The 20092-nt window shown below is 56.0% G+C and overlaps 1 protein-coding gene across 6 annotated transcripts in view; it reads left to right on the forward strand.

Moving 5' to 3' along the window:
* The window catches only part of COL27A1 (collagen type XXVII alpha 1 chain), a 136528-nt gene that overhangs the window by 50667 nt on the left and 65769 nt on the right, over nt 1-20092 (forward strand). For all 6 annotated transcript variants that reach the window (XM_047700385.1, XM_047700384.1, XM_047700386.1 and 3 more), the window contains 4 exons: nt 8107-8160; nt 10164-10208; nt 17471-17524; nt 18216-18260. In XM_047700385.1, coding sequence (XP_047556341.1) covers nt 8107-8160; nt 10164-10208; nt 17471-17524; nt 18216-18260 — 198 coding nt within the window. The remainder of the gene's footprint in view (nt 1-8106; nt 8161-10163; nt 10209-17470; nt 17525-18215; nt 18261-20092) is intronic.

Here is a 20092-nt window from a genome sequence, read left to right on the forward strand (position 1 = left end):
GCCAGCATGTGGGGCTTTCTGGGCCTCATGTTCTGCTATCAGGACACTGACCAGTGGCTGCCTGGCTGGAGCTGGGGCCTGCCATGGCTCTGGGCCCCTGTGGGATGGCTCTTCTGTGTGTGTGTGTGTGTGTGCAGTCCTGTGTCCGGGGTCTTCTGTTGTCTGGGCCAGTGGTGTCTGTGGGCCTGCTTGGACTGGGGAATCATGGTTAGACCTGGGTCAGGGCTCCTCTCTCTCGGAAAACCCTCAGTCTCTGTGTTGTCTCAGGGTGGCCACATTCACACGTGCACCTGCCAAGCCAGAGGCTGGTGGGCATGTGAGCAGGCCCACAGCGGCTGTGACCCCCAAGAGAGGCTGGCCGTAACCCCTGGTTCACTGGCTTCGCCCATGACTCTCCAGTGTGGCAGGGATTGCTTTCCTCCTGCTTGGTCACCTGCAGGGCAGGAAGAGAAAGCCAAGGCACAGAGGGGTTAAGTCACTTGCCCCCAGTTTCACAGTCAGTAAGGAAGCCAGGATTCTAGCACCGCCATCCACATCCAGGGCCTCTAACCTCAATGGTGGATCAAGAGCTTGGATTCACTGGCTGCCAGTAATGTCTTAGACACACATGCCCCAGAGTCTTCACCTGCTGGGTGAGACTTTAATTCCGATGCGCTCATTACTCACGAGGGGAAGCTGAAGCTTCCCCTGCAGTGATATGTATAGTGTCCTTGCTGCCAGCAGAGGGAGACCCCAGACTACAACAGAGGCATATTTCCCATGGGGTCGTCCACAGGTTAATCCCTAGACTTGGAAGCATTGTCCGCTTGGGATCTGGGCTTCCCTCTGCTGGTGGTTGATGAAGAAGGGACTGTGGGGAGGTTGGAATCTGAGAGGAATCTGGAGGGGGGCCAGGAGCACTCAGCAGTGCCCAGAAAGGGGCTTGTCTGTGATTCTGGGGTTGACATGAGTGACCAGGAGTATCTTACCTGTTGTAGTGTATGGATCTGGGCCCTGTGGGGCCCAGTGTGGTATGCCAAGCTCCAGGTCCTGGTCTCAAGGACCAGAGGGGCACCTCATCCTTAGACTAGACCTTCTGGGCCCAACAGCCCCTCTGTGCCTGGTGGTCTAACACCTGAGACCTGGATCTGGGCACGGAGGAGCACCTAATGCTTCTTTCAGGGCAAGGACCTTGCATCTCTGAGGGCTGGGCTGGTGTCTGGATCTGCTCCTCAAGCCAGGAGACCTTGGGCAAGGAGATCCATCCAACCATCCCTCCCTCCCTCCATCCATCCATCCAATCCTTCCATCTCTCTGTCCATCCTGTGAATATTGAGCATATCCTGTGGGCCAGGCACTATACTTAGTGCTGAGCACTGTGCGAGACAAAGTTCCCATTTTCATGGACAGATAGACAATGAACAAGGGGAGGAGCGATGAATGAATGAATGTCAGATGGTGCTGAGCATTAATACAGAGTGGGGAAGGGAGACAGTGAGTGCTTGGGGGTAAAGACTATTAGGTGAGTTGATCCAAGAATCCTCCTCGCTTCTTGAGAAACCTTAATGAGGTGAGAATGAGAGCCCTGTGGCTATCTGTGGAAGAACTTTCTGGGTTGAGGAGATAGTAGGTGCAAAGGCCCTGGGGCATTATTGGCTCAAAGCCCCTGAATTGCAGTACAGTTTTCCCTTATGAGAAATGGGGATAATAGCTTCTAGCTCATGGAGTCATTCTGCTTGTCACATAGTAAGCGCTGGTAAATAGGTTATTCCTATTTGTAGTTTCATGGATGGGTGAGGCTGTCTGTGCTGTATAACTTCGAGCCCATGGCTTCACCTCTCTGGACCTGTTTTTCCAAAGGCTAAGTTGAAGAGGAGGGGCAGTTGACTTCCTTAGCTGATCTCAGCTGGGCCCTGTCCCCTCACCCAGGTCTGCCTCCCAGGCCACCCGTGTGGGATTTGCTCAGACTCTATCCTGGGAGGCTGCAGGACCGCTGGGCATTGCCACTTTACAGAGGAGGAGGTGGAGGCTCAGGAGGTAGGGGGGGTGAATGACATGGCCAAGGTTCTTGAGGCTTCCCAGGGTCATTTTTGGGTTGAAATGCAGCAGCCAGAGCTTTCGCCTCACCCCAGAGTGTAGCTATTGAGTGAATGGGTCCAGAGTCTCCTGAGCATGGAGGAGGGAAGCACCTGGAAGACCTGGGCATGATGGCTTCTTCTCCACCCTGCTGCCATAGGACCATCAACAGGGCCAGGCCCCCGTTGTCCTCTGCCATCTCCTCCTTTCTCCTCCTCCTAGTGGCCTCATCTGCCTTCTCCCTGCCATGTACTTGTTTGCTCCTTGCAGCTGAAGGCCAAGCTGCTTGTGCCCAGGAAGGCAGCACCTGCTCACTCTGAGGTGCTGGGCGCCATTTTGCTATCTGCACGTCAGATGAGGCCGCTCATTTGTTTTTCGTTCAACAAAAATTTACTGGGCACCTACCAGGGGCTGGGTGTTGGGGATGGCACTTGCAGCCAAACCATACCCCCGCAAAGCAACATTTTTTGAGGCCTTTTACCTGTATGGCATTTGAACTACATATGATTCTCTCAGTGATTATCTGAGGTGAGATTGGCTACACCTGTTTTCCAGCCTTGGCAACCAAGACTCAGTCAAAGCCATCTTCTCTGACACCCTCTGGGGGCCTCACTGGTCTCGAACCCCCATAGCTGACGATTCATTTCTGCTTCCTTGCTCCTTGCCTTTCACTTCCTAGGGTTCTGCCCTGTCCTTCACGATGGCACTGTGGTGTCAGGCCCCGGGGGTGGGGGAAGAGCCCCCCTTCTTCAGCAAAACAGTGCTGGGGCCCCACAGTGCCCCCGAGGGCCGTGAAAGTCCCCTTGACCCTGGTCCAGCTGCCATGGTCAGCAGATGGGCAGGGTCTGCACTGGTTATGATTTGATGGTGTATGGAGCAGGGCCGCCCGTCACCGAGTCCCTCTGGCTTTGTCTCTGCCCCTGCCAGGCCTCAGTCTGCAATGGCCTTGGCCCACATGTTCCCTAAGTGATCTTTGGGGCCATCCCCCTGTTGCCAGTGCTCCCGAACCCTTGATCTGGCTGGTGGGCTGGGGGGCAGGGGTGATCCTTCTGCAAGTGTCCTCTTGTCAAAGCTTTGGGTCAGGCGATTTCTAGGCGTTTGTTAACAAGAGGAAATGTCAGGAGAATGAGCCGAATTCTCTCATGCCAGATTGCAGCTGGCCTCATTTCTGGCAGGGCTGGTGATGATTTTGCTGTAGTTCATCTCTCTCCAGCAAGCAGAACTTTAGGCTCGGGCACATGGCCTCCTTAGCATCAGGTCGGGAAGGAGGGTGTGTGGGAATCTTTTGCCGATGGGAACCCTGAAGGAGACACTAGAGGTCAGAGCCTGCCAGAGCTGCGGAAACTTTTTAGTGATGAGCTGTCCTGACCTCTCTGTCAGACAGAAAAGCAGACGGCTCAGAGAGGCCAGTAATTTGGCTGAAATCACACAGCAAGTTGATGGCAGCGTTAGGACTCGACCCCGGACCGTTAGCTGCTTTCTGCCTTACAGTTCTCTCTGCATTTCTATCTTTAGCTCCAAAGGAAAGTTTAGGCTAACGCTCTCATCTCCTCACGCCCGCTAGAATGAAAAGTGTTGTGGTTTTCTGAGGAGGGGTCCAGATATAAGATGTTACAGACTTGGCTGGAGCTGAAAGGGTTTCTCCTGGACTGTCCTGGCTTGTTCTGGGCATGGTACAGTGAGGCTCACAGCTCAGACAAGGGTCCCTCTCAGGAGTTAGGAAGACGTGGTGAATCGTGTTGCTGGACGGGTGCTCTGTGAACTCACTGTCAAGCCCGCTGGAATGCCTGGGATGGCCAGCCATAGCTCACAGCGTGTCTCGTGGCCTCTGGCCGGGCCTGCAAGGCTTGTGTAGCAAGTCAGGCTGGCAGACCCCCAAGCTTATAGCTGGATAGGCCCAACCCTGGTTCCCAGTCCTTGGGTGTGTGTGTCTTAGAGACGACTGGGACTTGCCCAAGGCCACACGCCCATCAGGGGTGGGAAGAGCTTCTACCACGGTGCCTTTGGGTTTGAGGGCCCTTTCCAATTCTCATACTGTGGGGAGCAAAGTGACAGAGGCCTCATGTTTCCAGGTGGGGAGACTGAGGCCAAGAGAGATGAAAGTATTTTGCAGTGGCAATGCTGTGTGTTGGGGAGGTCTGTGGTCCTCAGTGTCCCATACTTGAGCTTGAGCTGCCCAGGTCAACTGGTGACTCTGGGGTCCTGGTGAGAACTTGACCTACCTGTCTCCTTCTTGTTCCCTGACGTGACTATTCTTAGATGGGCTCCCTAGTGGATTCCAAAAGGGCAGGGTGAAAACATGCTCAGCACCGTGACCTCAAGGGGTCTTTCCACGTCAGCACACTTGAAGTGCACACATGTTCTAGAAAGGACTCCAACCGGCTGCAAGTGCATTGGGAGGGATGCAGGTTAGGCTTGCCCCAGCATTTCCTGTCTGTGGAGAATCTCAGCACTGTAAAGAGGCCCCCTAGATCCTTCTACGGGCTCTTCCAGGAGATTATTCTGTATTCCTACTGTTGAGGCAAACCAGAGCTAGTGCTCCCTGGCTCTGTAGAGCATGCTGGGCTGCGTTATAACATCTCACTTCTTCGGCCCAGCTCTGCTAGCAGAGCTGGCAGGACGGACCATGTCATAGGTCAGGGAGCTGAGCCTTTGAGGCATTAGTGGTACTGCTGATCCTGGAGGCTTCATGCCTCCTCTGCCTCTCCAGCTCACCTTCCAGAGCAGATGGATGGGGTAGACACTGCCCGGAGGCAGGGGAGTGCCTGAGGTGGCCCTCAGCAACCTCCTCGGACCTTGGCATCCCGCTGTGGTTGTGACAAGGACCGCCCTCTCTTCATGTCTGTTCCTGAACTGCTGTAGCTAAGACAGGATTTGGAGTCCTGTCCTGGAGCCTGCTTCTGCCTCCTCCTGGGCCTTGTTCTGCTCAAAGTACAAGGCGTCCAGTTCCCCGGGGGCCCCAACCTGGGGAAGTGGAGACACCACGTGGCTGGGGCCCCGGCAGGGCGCCGAGCTCATTCCTTGGGCCTCGGGCCTCGGGCCAGCCTGTTGTAGCCGGGAGCTCAGGTCTGCGGAGGAAGGTCCCGCTGCCTGCCAGGCTGGGACTGCACTCCATGCACGAGGAGATAGAGCCAGACAGAGGGAACCAGAGTGGAAGGAAAGTGGGGTTACACTTTTAGCTTGGCGGCCCGCCTCTCTGAGATCCAGAAGGGCCCAGCCTTGGCAACCTGGGGCAAGTGCCAGAAATGACCTATGTGTCCAGTGATGGATGACACAGGCTAGCGGGTGATGGGCTCTTGGGCATGCTCTGGGCCTCAGTCTCCCCACTGGTGCAACAAGGTATGGATTGTCAAGAACATCTAGGGTCTTCCCATCTTTGACATTGTTCCAGTCACAGATTTGTCCTCCCTTTGCTCCAACCATTACGTTCCTAATTACTCATCTCACTGGGCTGCTGGGGTTTGCTCTTGTCTGTCTTTGTTCTTATCCTGCTATTCTCAGCCACTGGCTGTCTTTGGGCTCCTTTTGTCTGCACAAGTGCCCTCCTTTGGGATTTTGACCTTTCTGACGGTCTCTCCCTCACTTATACCCCAGAGATGTGCTTTCACATTGCTGCTGTCGGCAAGGGACGCCTCCGCTCACCCTGTTTGTGTGCCGTGTCGTAGAGCAGAGCAAACTGCGGCTGGGAGGGGCCCGTGGATGGTGGAGCCAGGACGGGCGCTGGACGGCCCTGCTTACAAAGCTTCATGGGGGAGGCTGGCCTGGCAGCGGGGGCTGAGGGAGTCCTCCGGCCAGCCTGAAGTGGCCTCTGAGTGCAGACCCATGGGCCTGGCACCTGCCTGGTAGCTGCTTTGGGTGAATATGTTGGACTTTGCAGCCAGGAGGTGTGCCTGGGCGGTGGTGTCAAGGTCTCTGTCTTGCACCAGGCTGGGTGGCATTCCTGTGGGTAGGGGAAGAGGCTCCTTCTTTTCAGACCTCGTCTAGGGATTGGGACAGGTGTTCTTAGAGAACGCCAGCCTGACCAGGGCAGTGGGTCAAGGGAGGGTCTGCCCAAGGTCATACAGCCAGTCTGGAGGCAAGCCAGAGCTAGTCTCCAGACACTAGACTTGGCGAGCTGAGGACAGACTTCCTGAGTCCTGCCCTTCATGGGCCGTGTGGAGTTGGCCAGGTGCCTGGCTGGACAGCATTGGCCTTGTCCTCTGATGGATGGTCCTCCTCTTCTGCCAGGGCCCTAACACCGGCCTCCAGAGGTGAAGGCAGAAAGGCAATGCCTTCAAAATTCTCCTCTGACTACAGCCCAGCTGATATCTCTGGCCCTAGAAGGGGAAGGGGTCTCACTTACAGCTTGAGAGAGAGGGGCTAAATTTGGGAGAGGCTAAATTTGCCAGGGGGAGAGGAATCTTAGATAGGATCAGATGTACCCCCACAAAAGTTTGACCTGGAGATGGGCCTACAGATGTGTGCGCGCGCCCGCGCACACACTCACACTCACACACACACACACACACACACACACACGCCACTCTCTGTAACCGGCTGAAGACACATTCTAGCAGCTTCTATGGGCCATGATCTGCCTGTGTGCAGCTCATACAAACTTGACGGAGTTCAGAGAGGTGGGGACCTGGGTTCAGCTCTGCCACAGACTTGCTTTTCTTTTTGGTTTTGCCTTAGACTTAGCCAAGTGACATCTCCTCTCCAAGCCTCACTTTCCCCATCGGTTAAATGGGACTGATAATCTTTCCCTCAAGGGTAGATGTCAAAAGCAAATGAAGTTTTGCATGCCAAGGGACTGGCTTGGTCCAAATCTCATTATTCTGTCCTCATGTCATCCTTTGGGCGTCTGAACGAAGCCACATCTCCTCCAGGATGAATGCCAGCCCTTGACCTTCTGATCCAGGGGGGCTCCCCAACAGAGAAGGGATCCGAGGAGGATAGAACAGCTGGAGAGGGCAAGGACAAAGGCCTGGGCGCACACACATTTCAAGATCTCTTTGTTCAGCCAGGACAGACGTTTTCATTGGTTTGGGGTTTGTCCTTAGGTTTAATCTAGTCCCTGGGTCCCTCCAGCTGTGTTAGAAACCAGACACAAATGACCTTCTGTGAGGAATCTTTCTCTACGGAGCGGCTCAGGTATCCATTTGGTCAGAGAAACATGTGCTGTGTTTTTTATTAAATTTCCCTGGAAAAACAATGATTTGAATTCAAGCCGGGGAGAAGAACAGGTTTCCCTAAATTCCAAGCTTGAGGATTCCCTTTTCCTTTTGAAGTGAAACGAAGTTGCCCCCCACTCCTACGCTGATCCCCAGAGGTGTCCCCACAGCTGATGTTTTTCCAGCTGCCTGTGTCCCCAGAGAGTATGGAGTGGGGTCCAGGGTGGGATGAAAGGGCCGGACCCGCCTGGGCCGGGTGGCCTGGCCTCTCTCAGGGCTGCTGAAACTTTCCTCTGCCAGTGGTGCGGAGAGTCACCAACCGTGTGACCTTGCGTACCCTTGACATTTATCCTTCCAGAGTCCCTCTTTATCTGTAAAAATGGGGATTGCGATTGCATAGGGTGGTTTTTGAAGAGCACGTCACAGCCGCAGAAGGTCTGAGCTGGAAGGTGCTGCAGAGGCCTTCCCTCCTCCGACTAGCGGGGAAACTGAGGCCTACGGGGGAAGGGGATGTCCTTAAAACACTTCGCAAGTTAGCTACTGGCTCAGGCCTGGACTCCGCTTCCCGACCTCAGTTCTCGTCCTTCCCGCCTCCTTGGTTCGGGTCTCAGATTTGGGGCTGGGCATTTCCATGCTGCCTCAGATGCTCACTTCTCAGAGTCTATGTCAGTAAGAAAAGGGCTCTCTGGCTGTGGGCTCCTCCCCAGGACCCAGTCCCCGAGAAGTTCTTCATGTGGGGGTGTCTGCATAACTAGGGACCCTGTCGCCTGTCCAGGTCCCAGAACCCAGGAGTGAGACTGCATGGACATGTCGTGTGTGCCCGTGGGGGTTCGGATGGAAGCTGCCCCCCAGGTATAAACGCTAATCTACAGACATTTCTTCTCTCTTATGCCTTTAGGGGTTTCCTGGAGACTTTGGGGAAAGGGGTCCTCCTGGACTGGATGGGAACCCTGTAAGTATTTCCAGTGGTGGGGAACAGGAAAGAGATTCTAAGCTTTGGGGTCAGGCAGAATGGGTCAGATCCCAGCCATGCCACCTGTAAACCCGAGGCTGCTGTCCACTGTGGGTGTCCTGGGCTCCCACCCCAGGGAAGCCCCCCTCCCTGGGCCCACTGAGCCTCTGGTCCCAAAGCCTCAGACCATGCCGCATCCGCAAGGACTCAGGAAGGTTCTGGTCACTCCCCACTGGGGAAGCCGGGCTACTAGCGTCTTATAAAGCATCAGCAGTGTTTATGGGACAGCAGCGCCCTGGGGGAGCAGATGGTTTGCAGGCCCTGTGTGGAAGGGAGAGCGGAGTTCTAAAGAAATGTGCAACATTGGCATGTTTATAGAGTTTGTAAATAATCGGAGGCCTGTTGTTGAGGAGCCAGGTCAGCCTGCCCTGAGGGGCTGAGCCCGCCTCTCCCTTCCTGTTCCAAGCTCAGGCTCAGGCGGGAGAGGGAGTGTGTTCCCTGTCCCAGGGGAGCAGACTAAGTTGAAAGCTCTTTGGAACACCTGCCGTGCTCCCCCGTCTCTCTCTGGGCCTTCCCACCTAAGCAGCTGTGGCCAGCTGTGCTTTCTGTCAAGGTGACGGCTGGATCCACAATCAGCCCCTGAGGATGTAGGAATTTCAATTCCATAGAGGCCCTCTGAGCCTGACCCCGCTTGGGCTCACCCCAGCTCCCCTGGGGGCTCCAGCCCTGGTCTCAGAGCCAGGAGGACTCGGGTTTGATTCCTGCTGTGTCACTTGGACATATCGGTTCCCCTCTCCAAATCTCAGTTTCCCTTTCTGTAAATCCGGGGGTTGGAATGCTGGCCCCAGAGGGCTGGTGTAAGGAAATGAGGGGGGGTGGGAAGGTGGTGGGCTCACAACAGGTGTTCCTGGGATGGGACCGTTGTAAGCAGTTGGTCACAGCGGGGACATCGAGGGCCCTCAAGGAGCTCATGGCTGTCTGTCCGGTCTGTTATACAGGCAGAGTGAGATGTGTGAGGTCAAGGGCACCGGGTGCTGTGGAGGAGGGATAGAGGAGCAGGGAGACTCCTGGGGAGGGGGATGTTGGATTGGAGTGAGCAGAGAAGTGAAGGAACATTCCATGTGGAGGAAAGGCCACCCGTGAAGGCACAGAGGCGAGAAATCGGAGCCTCTCCTTCAGTGTGATGTCATCCCCAAAGCCCGCTTGGGGATGGGGCAGCTGTGTCTTTGTCCTCAGTCCTGGGAGAGCAGAAAGGGGGCTGATGAGCGGCCCCAGCATGGCCATGCAGTTGCTGAGGGACCTTGGACACATCGCTTCTCTCATTTAAAGCTGAGGCCGGTTCTCCCCTCCTCTTCTCGGTGGCTGTAGTGATAGCCTCCTGTCTGGAGGGGGCTGGCAATTTCCACTGATAATCAGCATTTCTAGAACATCGTCCCCCCCACCCCCACCCCGTTTGCAGCCCTATCCCCTGACTCCCAGGCAAGAGCCCTCTCAGCATCTGGGAGGCAGGGACCTAACAGCCTCCTCCTTCGGTGATGGCGGGTTTCTCTAAGTGCCCCAGCATCTCCTGGCTGGAAGAGGAAGAGAGGCCAGCCCCATGGCTCTCAGCTTGGAACTGAGCCACTGTGTTCTTTCCTTGCACTTGACCTTGGGCCCGTCATGAAACTCTTGAGCCTCAGCGTTGCCATCTGTAAAGTGAAGGTGAAACGAGACCTGGGCCAGACACCCAGTACGTCTTTATTGTCAGGATCAGGATTCTGCCTCTTCTTTCACACTTGGTCTGGAAGTCCAGCCTCCCCATTTTACAGATGTGGAAGTCTGAGAGCAGAAGCCGGAAGGGTCTTGTCCAAATTTCAGGCCAGGCTCCAAGATTCACTAATCAGGCACAAGGAATGGTCGGCTCCAAAGGATCCCACCAGGTGCCCACAGGGGGATAGAAGTGGAGGGAGCAGCCTGGGAGGGAGACAGGGCAAGTAACCGCTTTGCTCTCTTCCTATCTGCAGGGAGAACTAGGCCTGCCAGGGCCCCAAGGAGTCCCCGGCCTCATTGTAAGTACACAGATGCCTGGGTGGGGGGGGGTGAGAGGCAGTGATGAGTCTTGGTGGAGAGGTCCCTCTCTCATCAAACGCCAGGAGGAGCAGGGGAAGCAGGACCTGTCACTCTGGCCAAGGGGGCAGAGGGAGGAAAGCCCTGCTGTGTGTCCTCAGGTGGATTGCCCACCTTCTCTGAGCCCCTTTCTTCATTAGTTAAATGAAGACAGGTACTTGGAGCATGAGAGTACAGATGTGCTTTCACACCTGCTGCCTGTGTGTCGCACTGCAAGGAGGTCTAGGCGGGGGATAGGATGCCTGTTCACAGGTGTGGTGCTTCCGGTCCAGAGGAAGGACGCAGCTGGCCAAGGAGCTGAGGCTTTGGGTCATGTCAGGCCGGTCTTCCTCATCCTTTCCTTCGCAGCACTGACTCTGGAGCCAGACCCCCTGAGTTCAAGCCACAGATCTGCCCCGTCCTGACTGTTTGAAGTTGCTTACTCTCTCTGAGCCTTAGTTCGTCATCTGTAAAATGGGGATGGTGATAGAGGACTCTGGGGGATCCTGTGAGGCTTAACCGAGGACTGACATGTACAGTCCTTGGCCCAGGGTCTAGCGTTTAGTAAGCGTGCAGTGAGAGGAAGAGATCATTATATGAATCATTGCTGTCACTTCCTGATATGCTGAGGCCTGTACACAGGGAGGTGGGAGGCAGGCTGACCTCTGACTCCATCCAGATTGGGGTAGGCCTTGTGGAGTGTTCCAGGAGCCAAAACCAGGGCCTCCTGCTGGGCCCTCGGAGTGGGACCTTGACCTTGGGAACCCTTGAGAGGTCCAGGCCTGGGAAAGGACTCTGGGAGTTCTCTTCAGGGTTCCACGCCCTCTTTGCCCTGTTCTCTGGTCATTCCTCATGGGGCTTGAGTCTGGGGAGGCCATGGAGGGACCTAAGTAGGCTGTTGCCTACTTTGACAAATGGGCTGCCAGCCTTGGCTACTCCGGCAACTGTGGCATGAAATTCTGGCCAGAGGGAGGCTGCAGAAGGCCCCAGGGGCGTTCAGGGGCCCCATCGTTCAGGGGAGGCCAGTCCTGGTAAGAGGCCCCACAGGTCCCCAGTGGCAACGTGCTCATGATCGAGCAGATGAGTGCAGAACCCTGGCAGGGTAGGCGCTGAGGGTCCAGACCTCCCGGGTATGCACCCGAGCCTTACCTCGCCTCCTGTTAGCTCTGTGTTCTTCAGCTCTGGCCTCATTCCTTGAGCCTCAGGGCCCCCCTCCATGGGATGAGATCAGTGTGCCCGCCATTGTGAGGACCACAGTTACACACTGTCCAGTGCAGTCCCGTGGCCATGGGGGCCAGTCCGTGCAACCAGACCACCTGGGTTCAGAGCCTAGCTCGACCGCTGGTTGCATTCGGACTCTGAGCAAATTTCTTTTCTTTTCTTTTTTTTTTTTTTTTTTTAAAGATTTTATTTATTTATTTGTCAGAGAGAGCGAGGGAGAGAGAGCGAGCACAGGCAGACAGAATGGCAGGCAGAGGCAGAGGGAGAAGCAGGTTCCCTGATGAGCAAGGAGCCCGATGCGGGACTCGATCCCAGGACGCTGGGATCATGACCTGAGCCGAAGGCAGCTGCTTAACCAACTGAGCCACCCAGGTGTCCCTCTGAGCAAATTTCTTAACCTCTCCGTGTCTCACTTTCTTTATCTGTACAACGGGGACCGTCCTAGTACCTGCCTTAGACTTCAGTTGTGAAGATTTAAAGACGCTGGTGCATATAAAGTGCTTCTTAGCACATAGCAAGAATTCAGGAAGTGCTAGTCACCATAATAATAGTCACTGTTAGTTCACACACACACACACACACACACACACGCATGCATGTGTTATGCATAGTAACAGTCCTCTGGAGTGCTATATGGAGACAGATTTCAGAGTCACTTTGGAACTTAGTGGGAACAGCAAAGTGTCCCTCTAGGAGTCATGCATTTGTCAACCCTGATGTCCATTCAGTAGGGCTTAGCTGGGCATCTTCTTTGGCACAAGGGACTGACCCAGATGCTTTGGAAAAGGTATATCTGCAAGGAGAAGTAGAGAACCTCAGTTGATGAGGACCCCCAAAGTCTTGTCCTGCCTCCTCTAAGCTCACATGGATGCTTTCTGGAACATCCTGGTCACATGGTGATGACAGTTCAGCTCGAACAGCCTGGTGTTGGATGCCCTTTCCTGGGGGAGCCCAGGCCACTCTACGGAGTTGTTGTGTCCTGAGCCCCAGTCATTCCCCTGCCCCTGGGAGAGGCTGTTCATGATGAAAAGATGGCAGCTCTCTGTCCTTGACAAGACTCCATGTTCTCGGTTCCCAAAGCTGACCGGAAGGGATGTTTACGTATCCCCGCTTTCGTCACTGGCACGCATTTCTCTTCGTCATTGTCTAGTGGCCACTAGGTTGAGTCCTGAGAGGAGCAAGAGTATCCTTTGTCTGAGTGAACGCAGGCTCTGGAGTCTGAGACGATGCCCTTGGCCTTCCTGACTCTTTACAAAGCTCTTCCCCACCTGGGCCCTCCCCTTTGCTTTCCATATCGAGGGTTGCCAGAGAAAATAACAACACACTGGGTGAAATTTGGATTTCAGAGGTAATATTTAGAATGCAATTTACACTAAAACATCCTTCAGTGCTTATCTGGCATTGGAATTTAGCGGGGCAGACCTTATTTTCATTGGCTCAATCGGGCAGCCCTATTCAGGGGATCTCTTAGGAGAATCCCATTGGGTAGATGGGAAAGCTGAGGCCCTGGCCAAGATCACTCACAAGGCAGGACAGGATGGAGGCAGGACCATCCAGGACCCTCCTCCCGATGCCCCGGTTCTGAGGGGCCTGAGCTGGGGTGTTCCTGCATTCCTCAGACTCCGCCCCCTTGTGATGTCTCTTTCCAAGTTGCTGCTCAGTGCGTCCTCAGGGTTCCCTCTCCCCTGTGTCTTTTATCACTACTTTCAGCCTCACTTCCCCTGTTTTATTTTTTTTTTATATTTTATTTATTTATTTGACAGAGATCACAAGCAAGCAGAGAGGCAGGCAGAGAGAGAGAGAGAGAGGAGGAAGCAGGCTCCCCACTGAGCAGAGAGCCTGATGTGGGGCTCGATCCCAGGACCCTGAGATCATGACCTGAGCTGAAGGCAGAGGCTTTAACCCACTGAGCCACCCAGGCACCCACTTCCCCCGTTTTAAAATTCCTTCTGCTGTCAAAGCAATATTCCCTTCCTCCTGTGGTGGGGGTGGGGGTCACAACATGGACCTGAACCTGCCAGACCAGCAGGGGTCCCTGGACTAGTGCCCTCTCTTACCCAAGCTCCCCCCACCCCCTGGATTTTTGGAAACAACAGCTTCTGTGCCCTGGTGGGGGTGGGGGAAGGTGGGTAGGGAGAACAGTGGCCTCCCCAGAGAGTTGGAGAGGAAAGGAATTTTCTAACCAGGAGTTAAAGGGGAAAAGGGATCATGAGTCACCCCTGGTTTTCCAGAGGATGTGGGTTTTTAGCTGAGCGAATGGGAATTCCACATATTGATAATCATTTTAGTGGAGTTTCGGGTTTATTCAGTGCCTTCTGTCTAGTCAGCTGAAGCAATTTGCATGCAGACTGAAGCCAAAACGTCCCCTGTCACCCCCCTTCACTCCCCACCCCCTAGGTCCTTGCAGGCAGGATGAAGGGTGTGGGGAGATAGACTAACATTTATGGAGCGTCTCTTTGTTTTGTGTGTGCTTGATGTGCTTTAGGCTGGGGAAGCCTTAAGGTACTGGAGGGAGGTGGCCACAGCCCAGTCACCCAGATAGGGAGGCTGGGGCCTGGGGTCACCAGCTAAGACTTGCAACCCAGGTCTGTGTGGCCTGGATCCCAATAAGCGGCTGGCGGCCCCCCTGTAGCCTCTGAGGGGAGACCGCCTCAGGATAGCCCCCCCTGAGTAACTGAAACCCTTTGGCTGGCCCTCAAGAAAAGCGTGCCTGGTTCCAGGATCTTCCCCACAAAGATTTCTGTCTTTTTTTATTTTGAGTGATAGAAAGGGAACTTTGGGTCCTCCTTGGGTCTAATGAGACCCAAAGAATATGTGGTCAGGCCAAAACCCAGCATGTGGGGTATAGTGGACAGGTCCCCCCTATTCTGTTGGTAAACGATCATCTGGCTTCGTCTCTTTGTGACAGAACTGACACTTACCAACCCCTTGAGTGCCAGGACTTGCGCTAAGTACTTAATGATCCCGGCAAGCCTCTGAGTGTAGGATTACCATGGTACACTGAAGGGAACTGAGGCACAGAGTGGCTGAAACACCTGCTCAAGGTCACGTAGTGAAAAGCTGGACCTGGGTCTGTGTCTGTGGGTCACGGATTTCCCCACCGCATCCCACATTCAGCTCATCAGAATGGAGAGAGCTGATGTGTGAGAGTGTGGGCCACGCCCGGGGCTGTTCTGTGTGAGATGACGCTTACAAAGACCACACAGGAGCCGGGACCGGCTGCAGCCCCCACCCCCCTGTCCCCAAGCCACTGATCCCTATCAGAGTTTCTGGAAAGAGGCCTTGTTGCCTTCAAAGGCAGTTCTAAGAACACGGAGGCGAGATTTCTCCCTAGAGCGTTTATAAATGAGAGCGGCGTTAGCTTTCTTTCTCACCTGGTGGTTAAGCCACTCTCCGCCACATAGACACGCACAGAAATGGTCGCCAGTGTGGCAAGGACTGTGCGACCTGACCACAGGGGGCTGACCCGGCTTGTGGGGTCAGGGGAGGGATGCTGGCGCTTCGGCGGAAGGATGAGTGTGCATGAACAATGTGAGCACCACGGAACATTCTGGGTCTGGGAATGCACGGCCAGGGATGCCCTAGCTGCCGCGGAACAGCAGGGCAGGAAGGGAAGACATACATGAGGGAGGGTGGGAGGCCCAGCCAGACAGGCAGCCCTGGGTTCTGGTCCTGCCCACGTCCCCTGTAGCTGGCTTAGTCTGGGGTGACCGACTGTGCCTCTGTTTAAGCCTTGGATTTCTCCTCTGTAAGACGGGCCTCATGGGGTTACCGTGAACCGCTGGCGAGGGCCCGAGCAGCACGTTCCAGCCGGGGCCCAGCCTAAGCGCCCATGCATGGCAGTTGACAGGACCTCGATGTCTCGAGCGTGGAGCCTGGCACACAGTAGGAGTTTGGAAACAGCTATGGACATGGTTGTATTTTGGTGAAAGTCAACAGGACGAAGGTCAAGATGTTTAGAACGGTGTCTGGGAGCTTAGGCAGAAGTGGGAACAGGATCCAAATTCAGGGCATTACTCATTGTTCTTTCTTGTGAGGACATGACATGCTGTGTGTTGCTCGGCCGGGCTGCCCACAAGGGTGTCTAGTGCAGAGCCGGTGCTCTGCGGGCTGTATTGGGGGGGAGAGTGGCCTGGAATTTTCTCTGTTCCTCCCCCGAGGGCTTTCAGAGCCCAGCACTGGGGCCCTGCCAAGATGGGAAAGGCCTGCCCTAAGCAAGCCATCACGTTCTCCCCATGTGCCCTGTAGCCAGAGTCCCTTTTCCACAGATTTCTTGTCCTTAGGGGTTGGACACCGATGCAAGTCCCTGCCTCCCACCACACACATACACCTTTTTTGGAAGGGCTGGCAGGGGTGGCGGGTGTGGTGTTGCTGTGGCTTCCCAGGCTCCCAGGTGTCAGTCAGGCCCGTATTGAATTCAGTCCCCACACAAGGCACCTTCAGGCCAGCAGCGGAAAGAAGGAGCCTGTGTTTCTGGAGCTGCTGGCTCGTCCCCTGCCCACAGCTCGGGCCCCAGCTGGAGCCAACTGTGCCAGGAGAGCCTCCTCTGTTTATTTGTGGATTACGGGGAACTCTGGGCAGGCCACCCCTGGCTCCCTTCATCTAGGAAAAGAGAGGGAGAGAAGCAGCAGCCAGCATGGCCGAGGGAGGGGCACTTCTATGAAGGGCTGGCTTTTCCTCAGACCCCAGCCTCTCCCGGCCAGTGATCCTGGCCTTACCTTCCTCTCCCAAGATGACTTCAGAATTGCCTAGAAGCTCTGGAGACAGACTGCCTGGTGTGAATCCCAGCTCTATCCCGTCCTAACCTTATGGAGCCTCAGTCTGCCCATCTGTAAAATGGGGATGGTGGGAGGGTGACTCTCCAAGGGCTGTTGTGGAGTCCTGGAGTGGAGGCAGGTAAGGAGCCGAGTCCCGTGCCTGGCAGACGCTGCTCTTTGTGTCAGTCTTGGTGCCTGCTGAGACCTTACTTCCTTCAGGAGAAGATTTCTTGACGGAGCTGAAAGTACCATTTCTTGGCAGAGGAACAGCTAGAAGGTTTGGTTTGACCTAATCAGGTGGGGATCCTGAGGTCCAGAGAGGGCAAGGGTTTTGCTCAGGGTCATACAGCCCGTCCCTGGCGGGGCTGGATGGGGGCGGGGCGATAGTGCCCCAGCAGACCTCACCACTGTCTGTGAACTCGGCACCTTCCCTCCGTCTCTCTCCTTGGGCCCATCGGCCCTCCTGTGGAAGTCGGGCAGGAATGTGATGGAGACATCTCTGGGCGGTTCCCACAGGAAGCCTGGGGCAGCTGGCCTCCCCGGGAGCTTCCGAGCACTGGCCAGGGACCCCCATGGACCCTGACTCGGGGATGTGGGAAACTGAGACCCAGAGAGGTCAAGCGCATTGTGGGAGCACACATAGCAGCCAGACACTTTGATGAGTCACAGCAGATGGAAAGAGGGGAGAAGGGCACATTTTCGGGGGCTCCCTATCTCTGGGCATGGGCTTACCCAGATGGCTGCAGCCGGAGCAGTAGCCGGAGGGGCAGGCAGGAGCCGAGGACCCGTGAGGGGAGGAGGGTGGACTTGTGCACAGAGGATCCAGCCACCCCTTCATTCTCAGCCAGGCTTCTTACCTCAGTACCATGGGCATTTTGAGCCAGATCGTTCCGTGTCGTGGGGCCTTCACCCACGAGATGCCATAGTGCCCCTTCAGCTGGGACAACCCCAGTTGCCTCCAGACCATGCCCAGCACTTTCTACGCTTAAGTCAGTTCTTCCTGAAACAGCTCTAGGAAGTACATAGTACTGACCCCCATTTTAGGTGAGGAAACTGAGGCACGTGGAGGTTAGCCACCCCAGATCACACGATGAGCGAGCAGCGGAGAGACGAGAGCAGGTGGTCTGATGGAGCCAGTGGTGTTGTGTCCCCAGCAGCCCAGGCCAGGGGACGCTGAGGATCATCCCGCCCAGGCCAGACTCCTGGGAGCCACCTCTCATGATGCCTTCTTCTCTTTCTCTTGCCAGGGCGACATGGGAGCACTGGGTCCGATTGGTTATCCAGGACCCAAGGGCGTGAAGGTAAATGAGCCATCCCTGAATCCAGGTCTCGTCCCAGCCAGGTGCCCCCCACTCCCTTGGCCCATGGCAGCCCAGAGGGAAGTGGGCCTGGGCTCAGTGTTGGGGGAGGGGTGGGCGGGGATTCAGGGGGGTGGTCTAAGAGCCAATCCTCATCTGTATGTCACCATGGCTGACATGTTTCTTAGATAGCAGTCCTTGAGCTGGGCGGAGTCTCATGAGGTTCTGGATGCCAGGGCACTGAAAGGCCAGCGGGGAGTTGGGGGGCATGACAAGGGGCATAGAAACTATAGCGGCAAGCCAGTGAACTTGGTACATCCCTGGGTGGGATGGGCGGGCAGGAAAAAGGTGGGCCCGAACTGCTTGGACCGCATTCTGAAGGTGATCCCGTGTGGCCAGCATGCAGGGGACAATGCTCGTGGACCCCATCTGTCCCCACGAGCAGCCTTCTCCCCTGGAATTGTTCAGAGTGCTGTGGCTGAGGAGTCTGCTGTCCCTTATTGTGCTCCTTCAGTCCACGTGATGGCCCTCTGGGCTGGGGGTCATTGCCCCCTTTCAGAGATGAGAAAACAGAGCTCTGGGTGAGGCAACGAGCATCGGGTGGGCACAGCAGGCCGGTGGGTGTTGGGTAGGGCACTTGACTTCCGTGGCTTTGAGCCCCTCCGCCCAGCAGGATCTGGCCTTTGTCTTGCAGGGACTGATGGGGAACATGGGGGAGCCCGGACTGAAAGGTGATAAGGTGATCTGAATACTCCCTCGTTGCACTGTGTTTTATCTGCATGCGACCCAACCCCCCCCCGCCAGTGCCACTGCTGCTTTCTCTCCAGGTCCACTCCCCCACACTCCTCCTGTCTCTCCTTCGGCCCGCTGACATCTGTGTTCCCCGGCTGCTTCCTTGTAACTCAGGTGGAGCTCAGGCAGGCGGTGTGGGGTGTGCAGACCCTGGAAGATAGAGCCTGGGGGGGCTGTTGAGGCCTAGGTCGGGGGTAAGGCAAGGCAGTCTCAGAGAGCAAGGTCGAGGCCAGCCCAGCATCTGGACTCGGAGGCCAAAGCCAGAATGGGGGTGGAGTGGAGGAAGGGGGGATTGTTACTGAGATGACAGGCCCTGTGGTGGGCAGGTGTGGTGTGGGGGGCCAGAGACCTCTTCCAGCCATAGGAGATGAATCCATATAAACCGCCCCAGTTAGAACTGGGAACCCAACCCCGAAGAGCACGTGGTCTGAGTATACAACAGCAAAGCTGGCACAGGCCTCTGAGCCCCTGACCCGCTTTCCTCCCAGTTGCCATGGGGAGGCCACCCGTGCCACGTGTCCTCCACACAGTCCTGGTGCTGAGCCCCCACCCCGGTGCCAGACCACAGTTGGACGGGGGTCGGGGGGAACCTGGGGCCGAAAGCAGGGCAGCGCCTGGCCCCGTCGTGCGGTATCTGAGGGACCAAACCGTGAAGGGCTGGGGGCGGTGCTCCCCGCGCTCTGCCCTGTATCTATCTTTCTGCCCTCTCCTCTCAGCTGCTCGGTCAGCGAGGCACCCCAGAGTGGGTGTGGGAGGGCTTTCGGACCACATCCAAGTTTCCCCGAGTCTGAGCAACTGAGTGCCGCTCCTGCGGGCAGGGTCCTTGTGCACCTGTCTTCAGATAACTCGGGTCCCCGTAAACCCGAGAAACGGGAGCAGTTGCCAGGGCTGGGCACCGTGTGAGTGCTCTGTGGGGATTAACCACCCCCCTCCCAGCCTCTGAGCCTCTGTGGGCTGGGAAGCTGTGAGGCCAGGCACGTGCTCCGGAGACCTCAACCGTGCCTCCATTTCAAGGAGGGGGGACAGCCCCAAGAGTCCGAAGAGATGTATCAAAGGCCCTTGGACTCAAAAAAGGGGAGATGGGGGCTGCCATGGGCACAGCCAGATGGTCCTACCCACCTCCCCCCTAGGTAGACAGGGGCATGGTGCTTTCTCCATGTGTTTCCACCTCTTCTACCTCCTCACTGTCTCCTGCCACCCTCCCCACCTCCTGCCGCCTGCAGGCCTCCGGCTGCAGCCCCTGCCCCCCGACACTGGGGCTCATGTGCTGCGCCCCTGGCCTTGCCCCGCTGGCTCCTGAGCCCCCTCTTCTGTGGTCTTCCCCTTGAGACGGAGGAGCTTTCTCTCCAAGGCGCAGCTCTCCCCCACAGCTACCTGTTTGCTCTGGGGTTCGAGACATCAGCGCTCTGGAAATGTTGAAGTCATGGACAAGGGAGAAAGGAAGTGGGGGAGCGAGGGTGGGGGTGTAGGCTTTGAGCTTTTTATAGGCCCCTCTGCAGAGCTGGCCTCCCGTTCACTGGCCCCGCAGGAACATGGAAATAAACGTGTTACATGGAACTCGGCTGGCTTGCTGACTGCTGGTGCCTGGCTCGTTTCGAGATGTGAAAGCTTTCTGGAAAAAAAAAAAAAAGAAGCAAAGGAAATTGTTTTCCTGCCCGTAGTTTTCAAGAAAATCAAATAAGTCTTTGGGGTTGGAAAAAAGAAGGAAAGAAAAAGGACTTTCTTTTCTGCCCCTTGGGCTGGGGAGGGGTCTTAACATTGCTGAGAGTACACCCATCC

Source organism: Lutra lutra, chromosome 13 (genome assembly GCF_902655055.1).
Source record: "Lutra lutra chromosome 13, mLutLut1.2, whole genome shotgun sequence".
Lineage (NCBI taxonomy): Eukaryota > Metazoa > Chordata > Mammalia > Carnivora > Mustelidae > Lutra > Lutra lutra.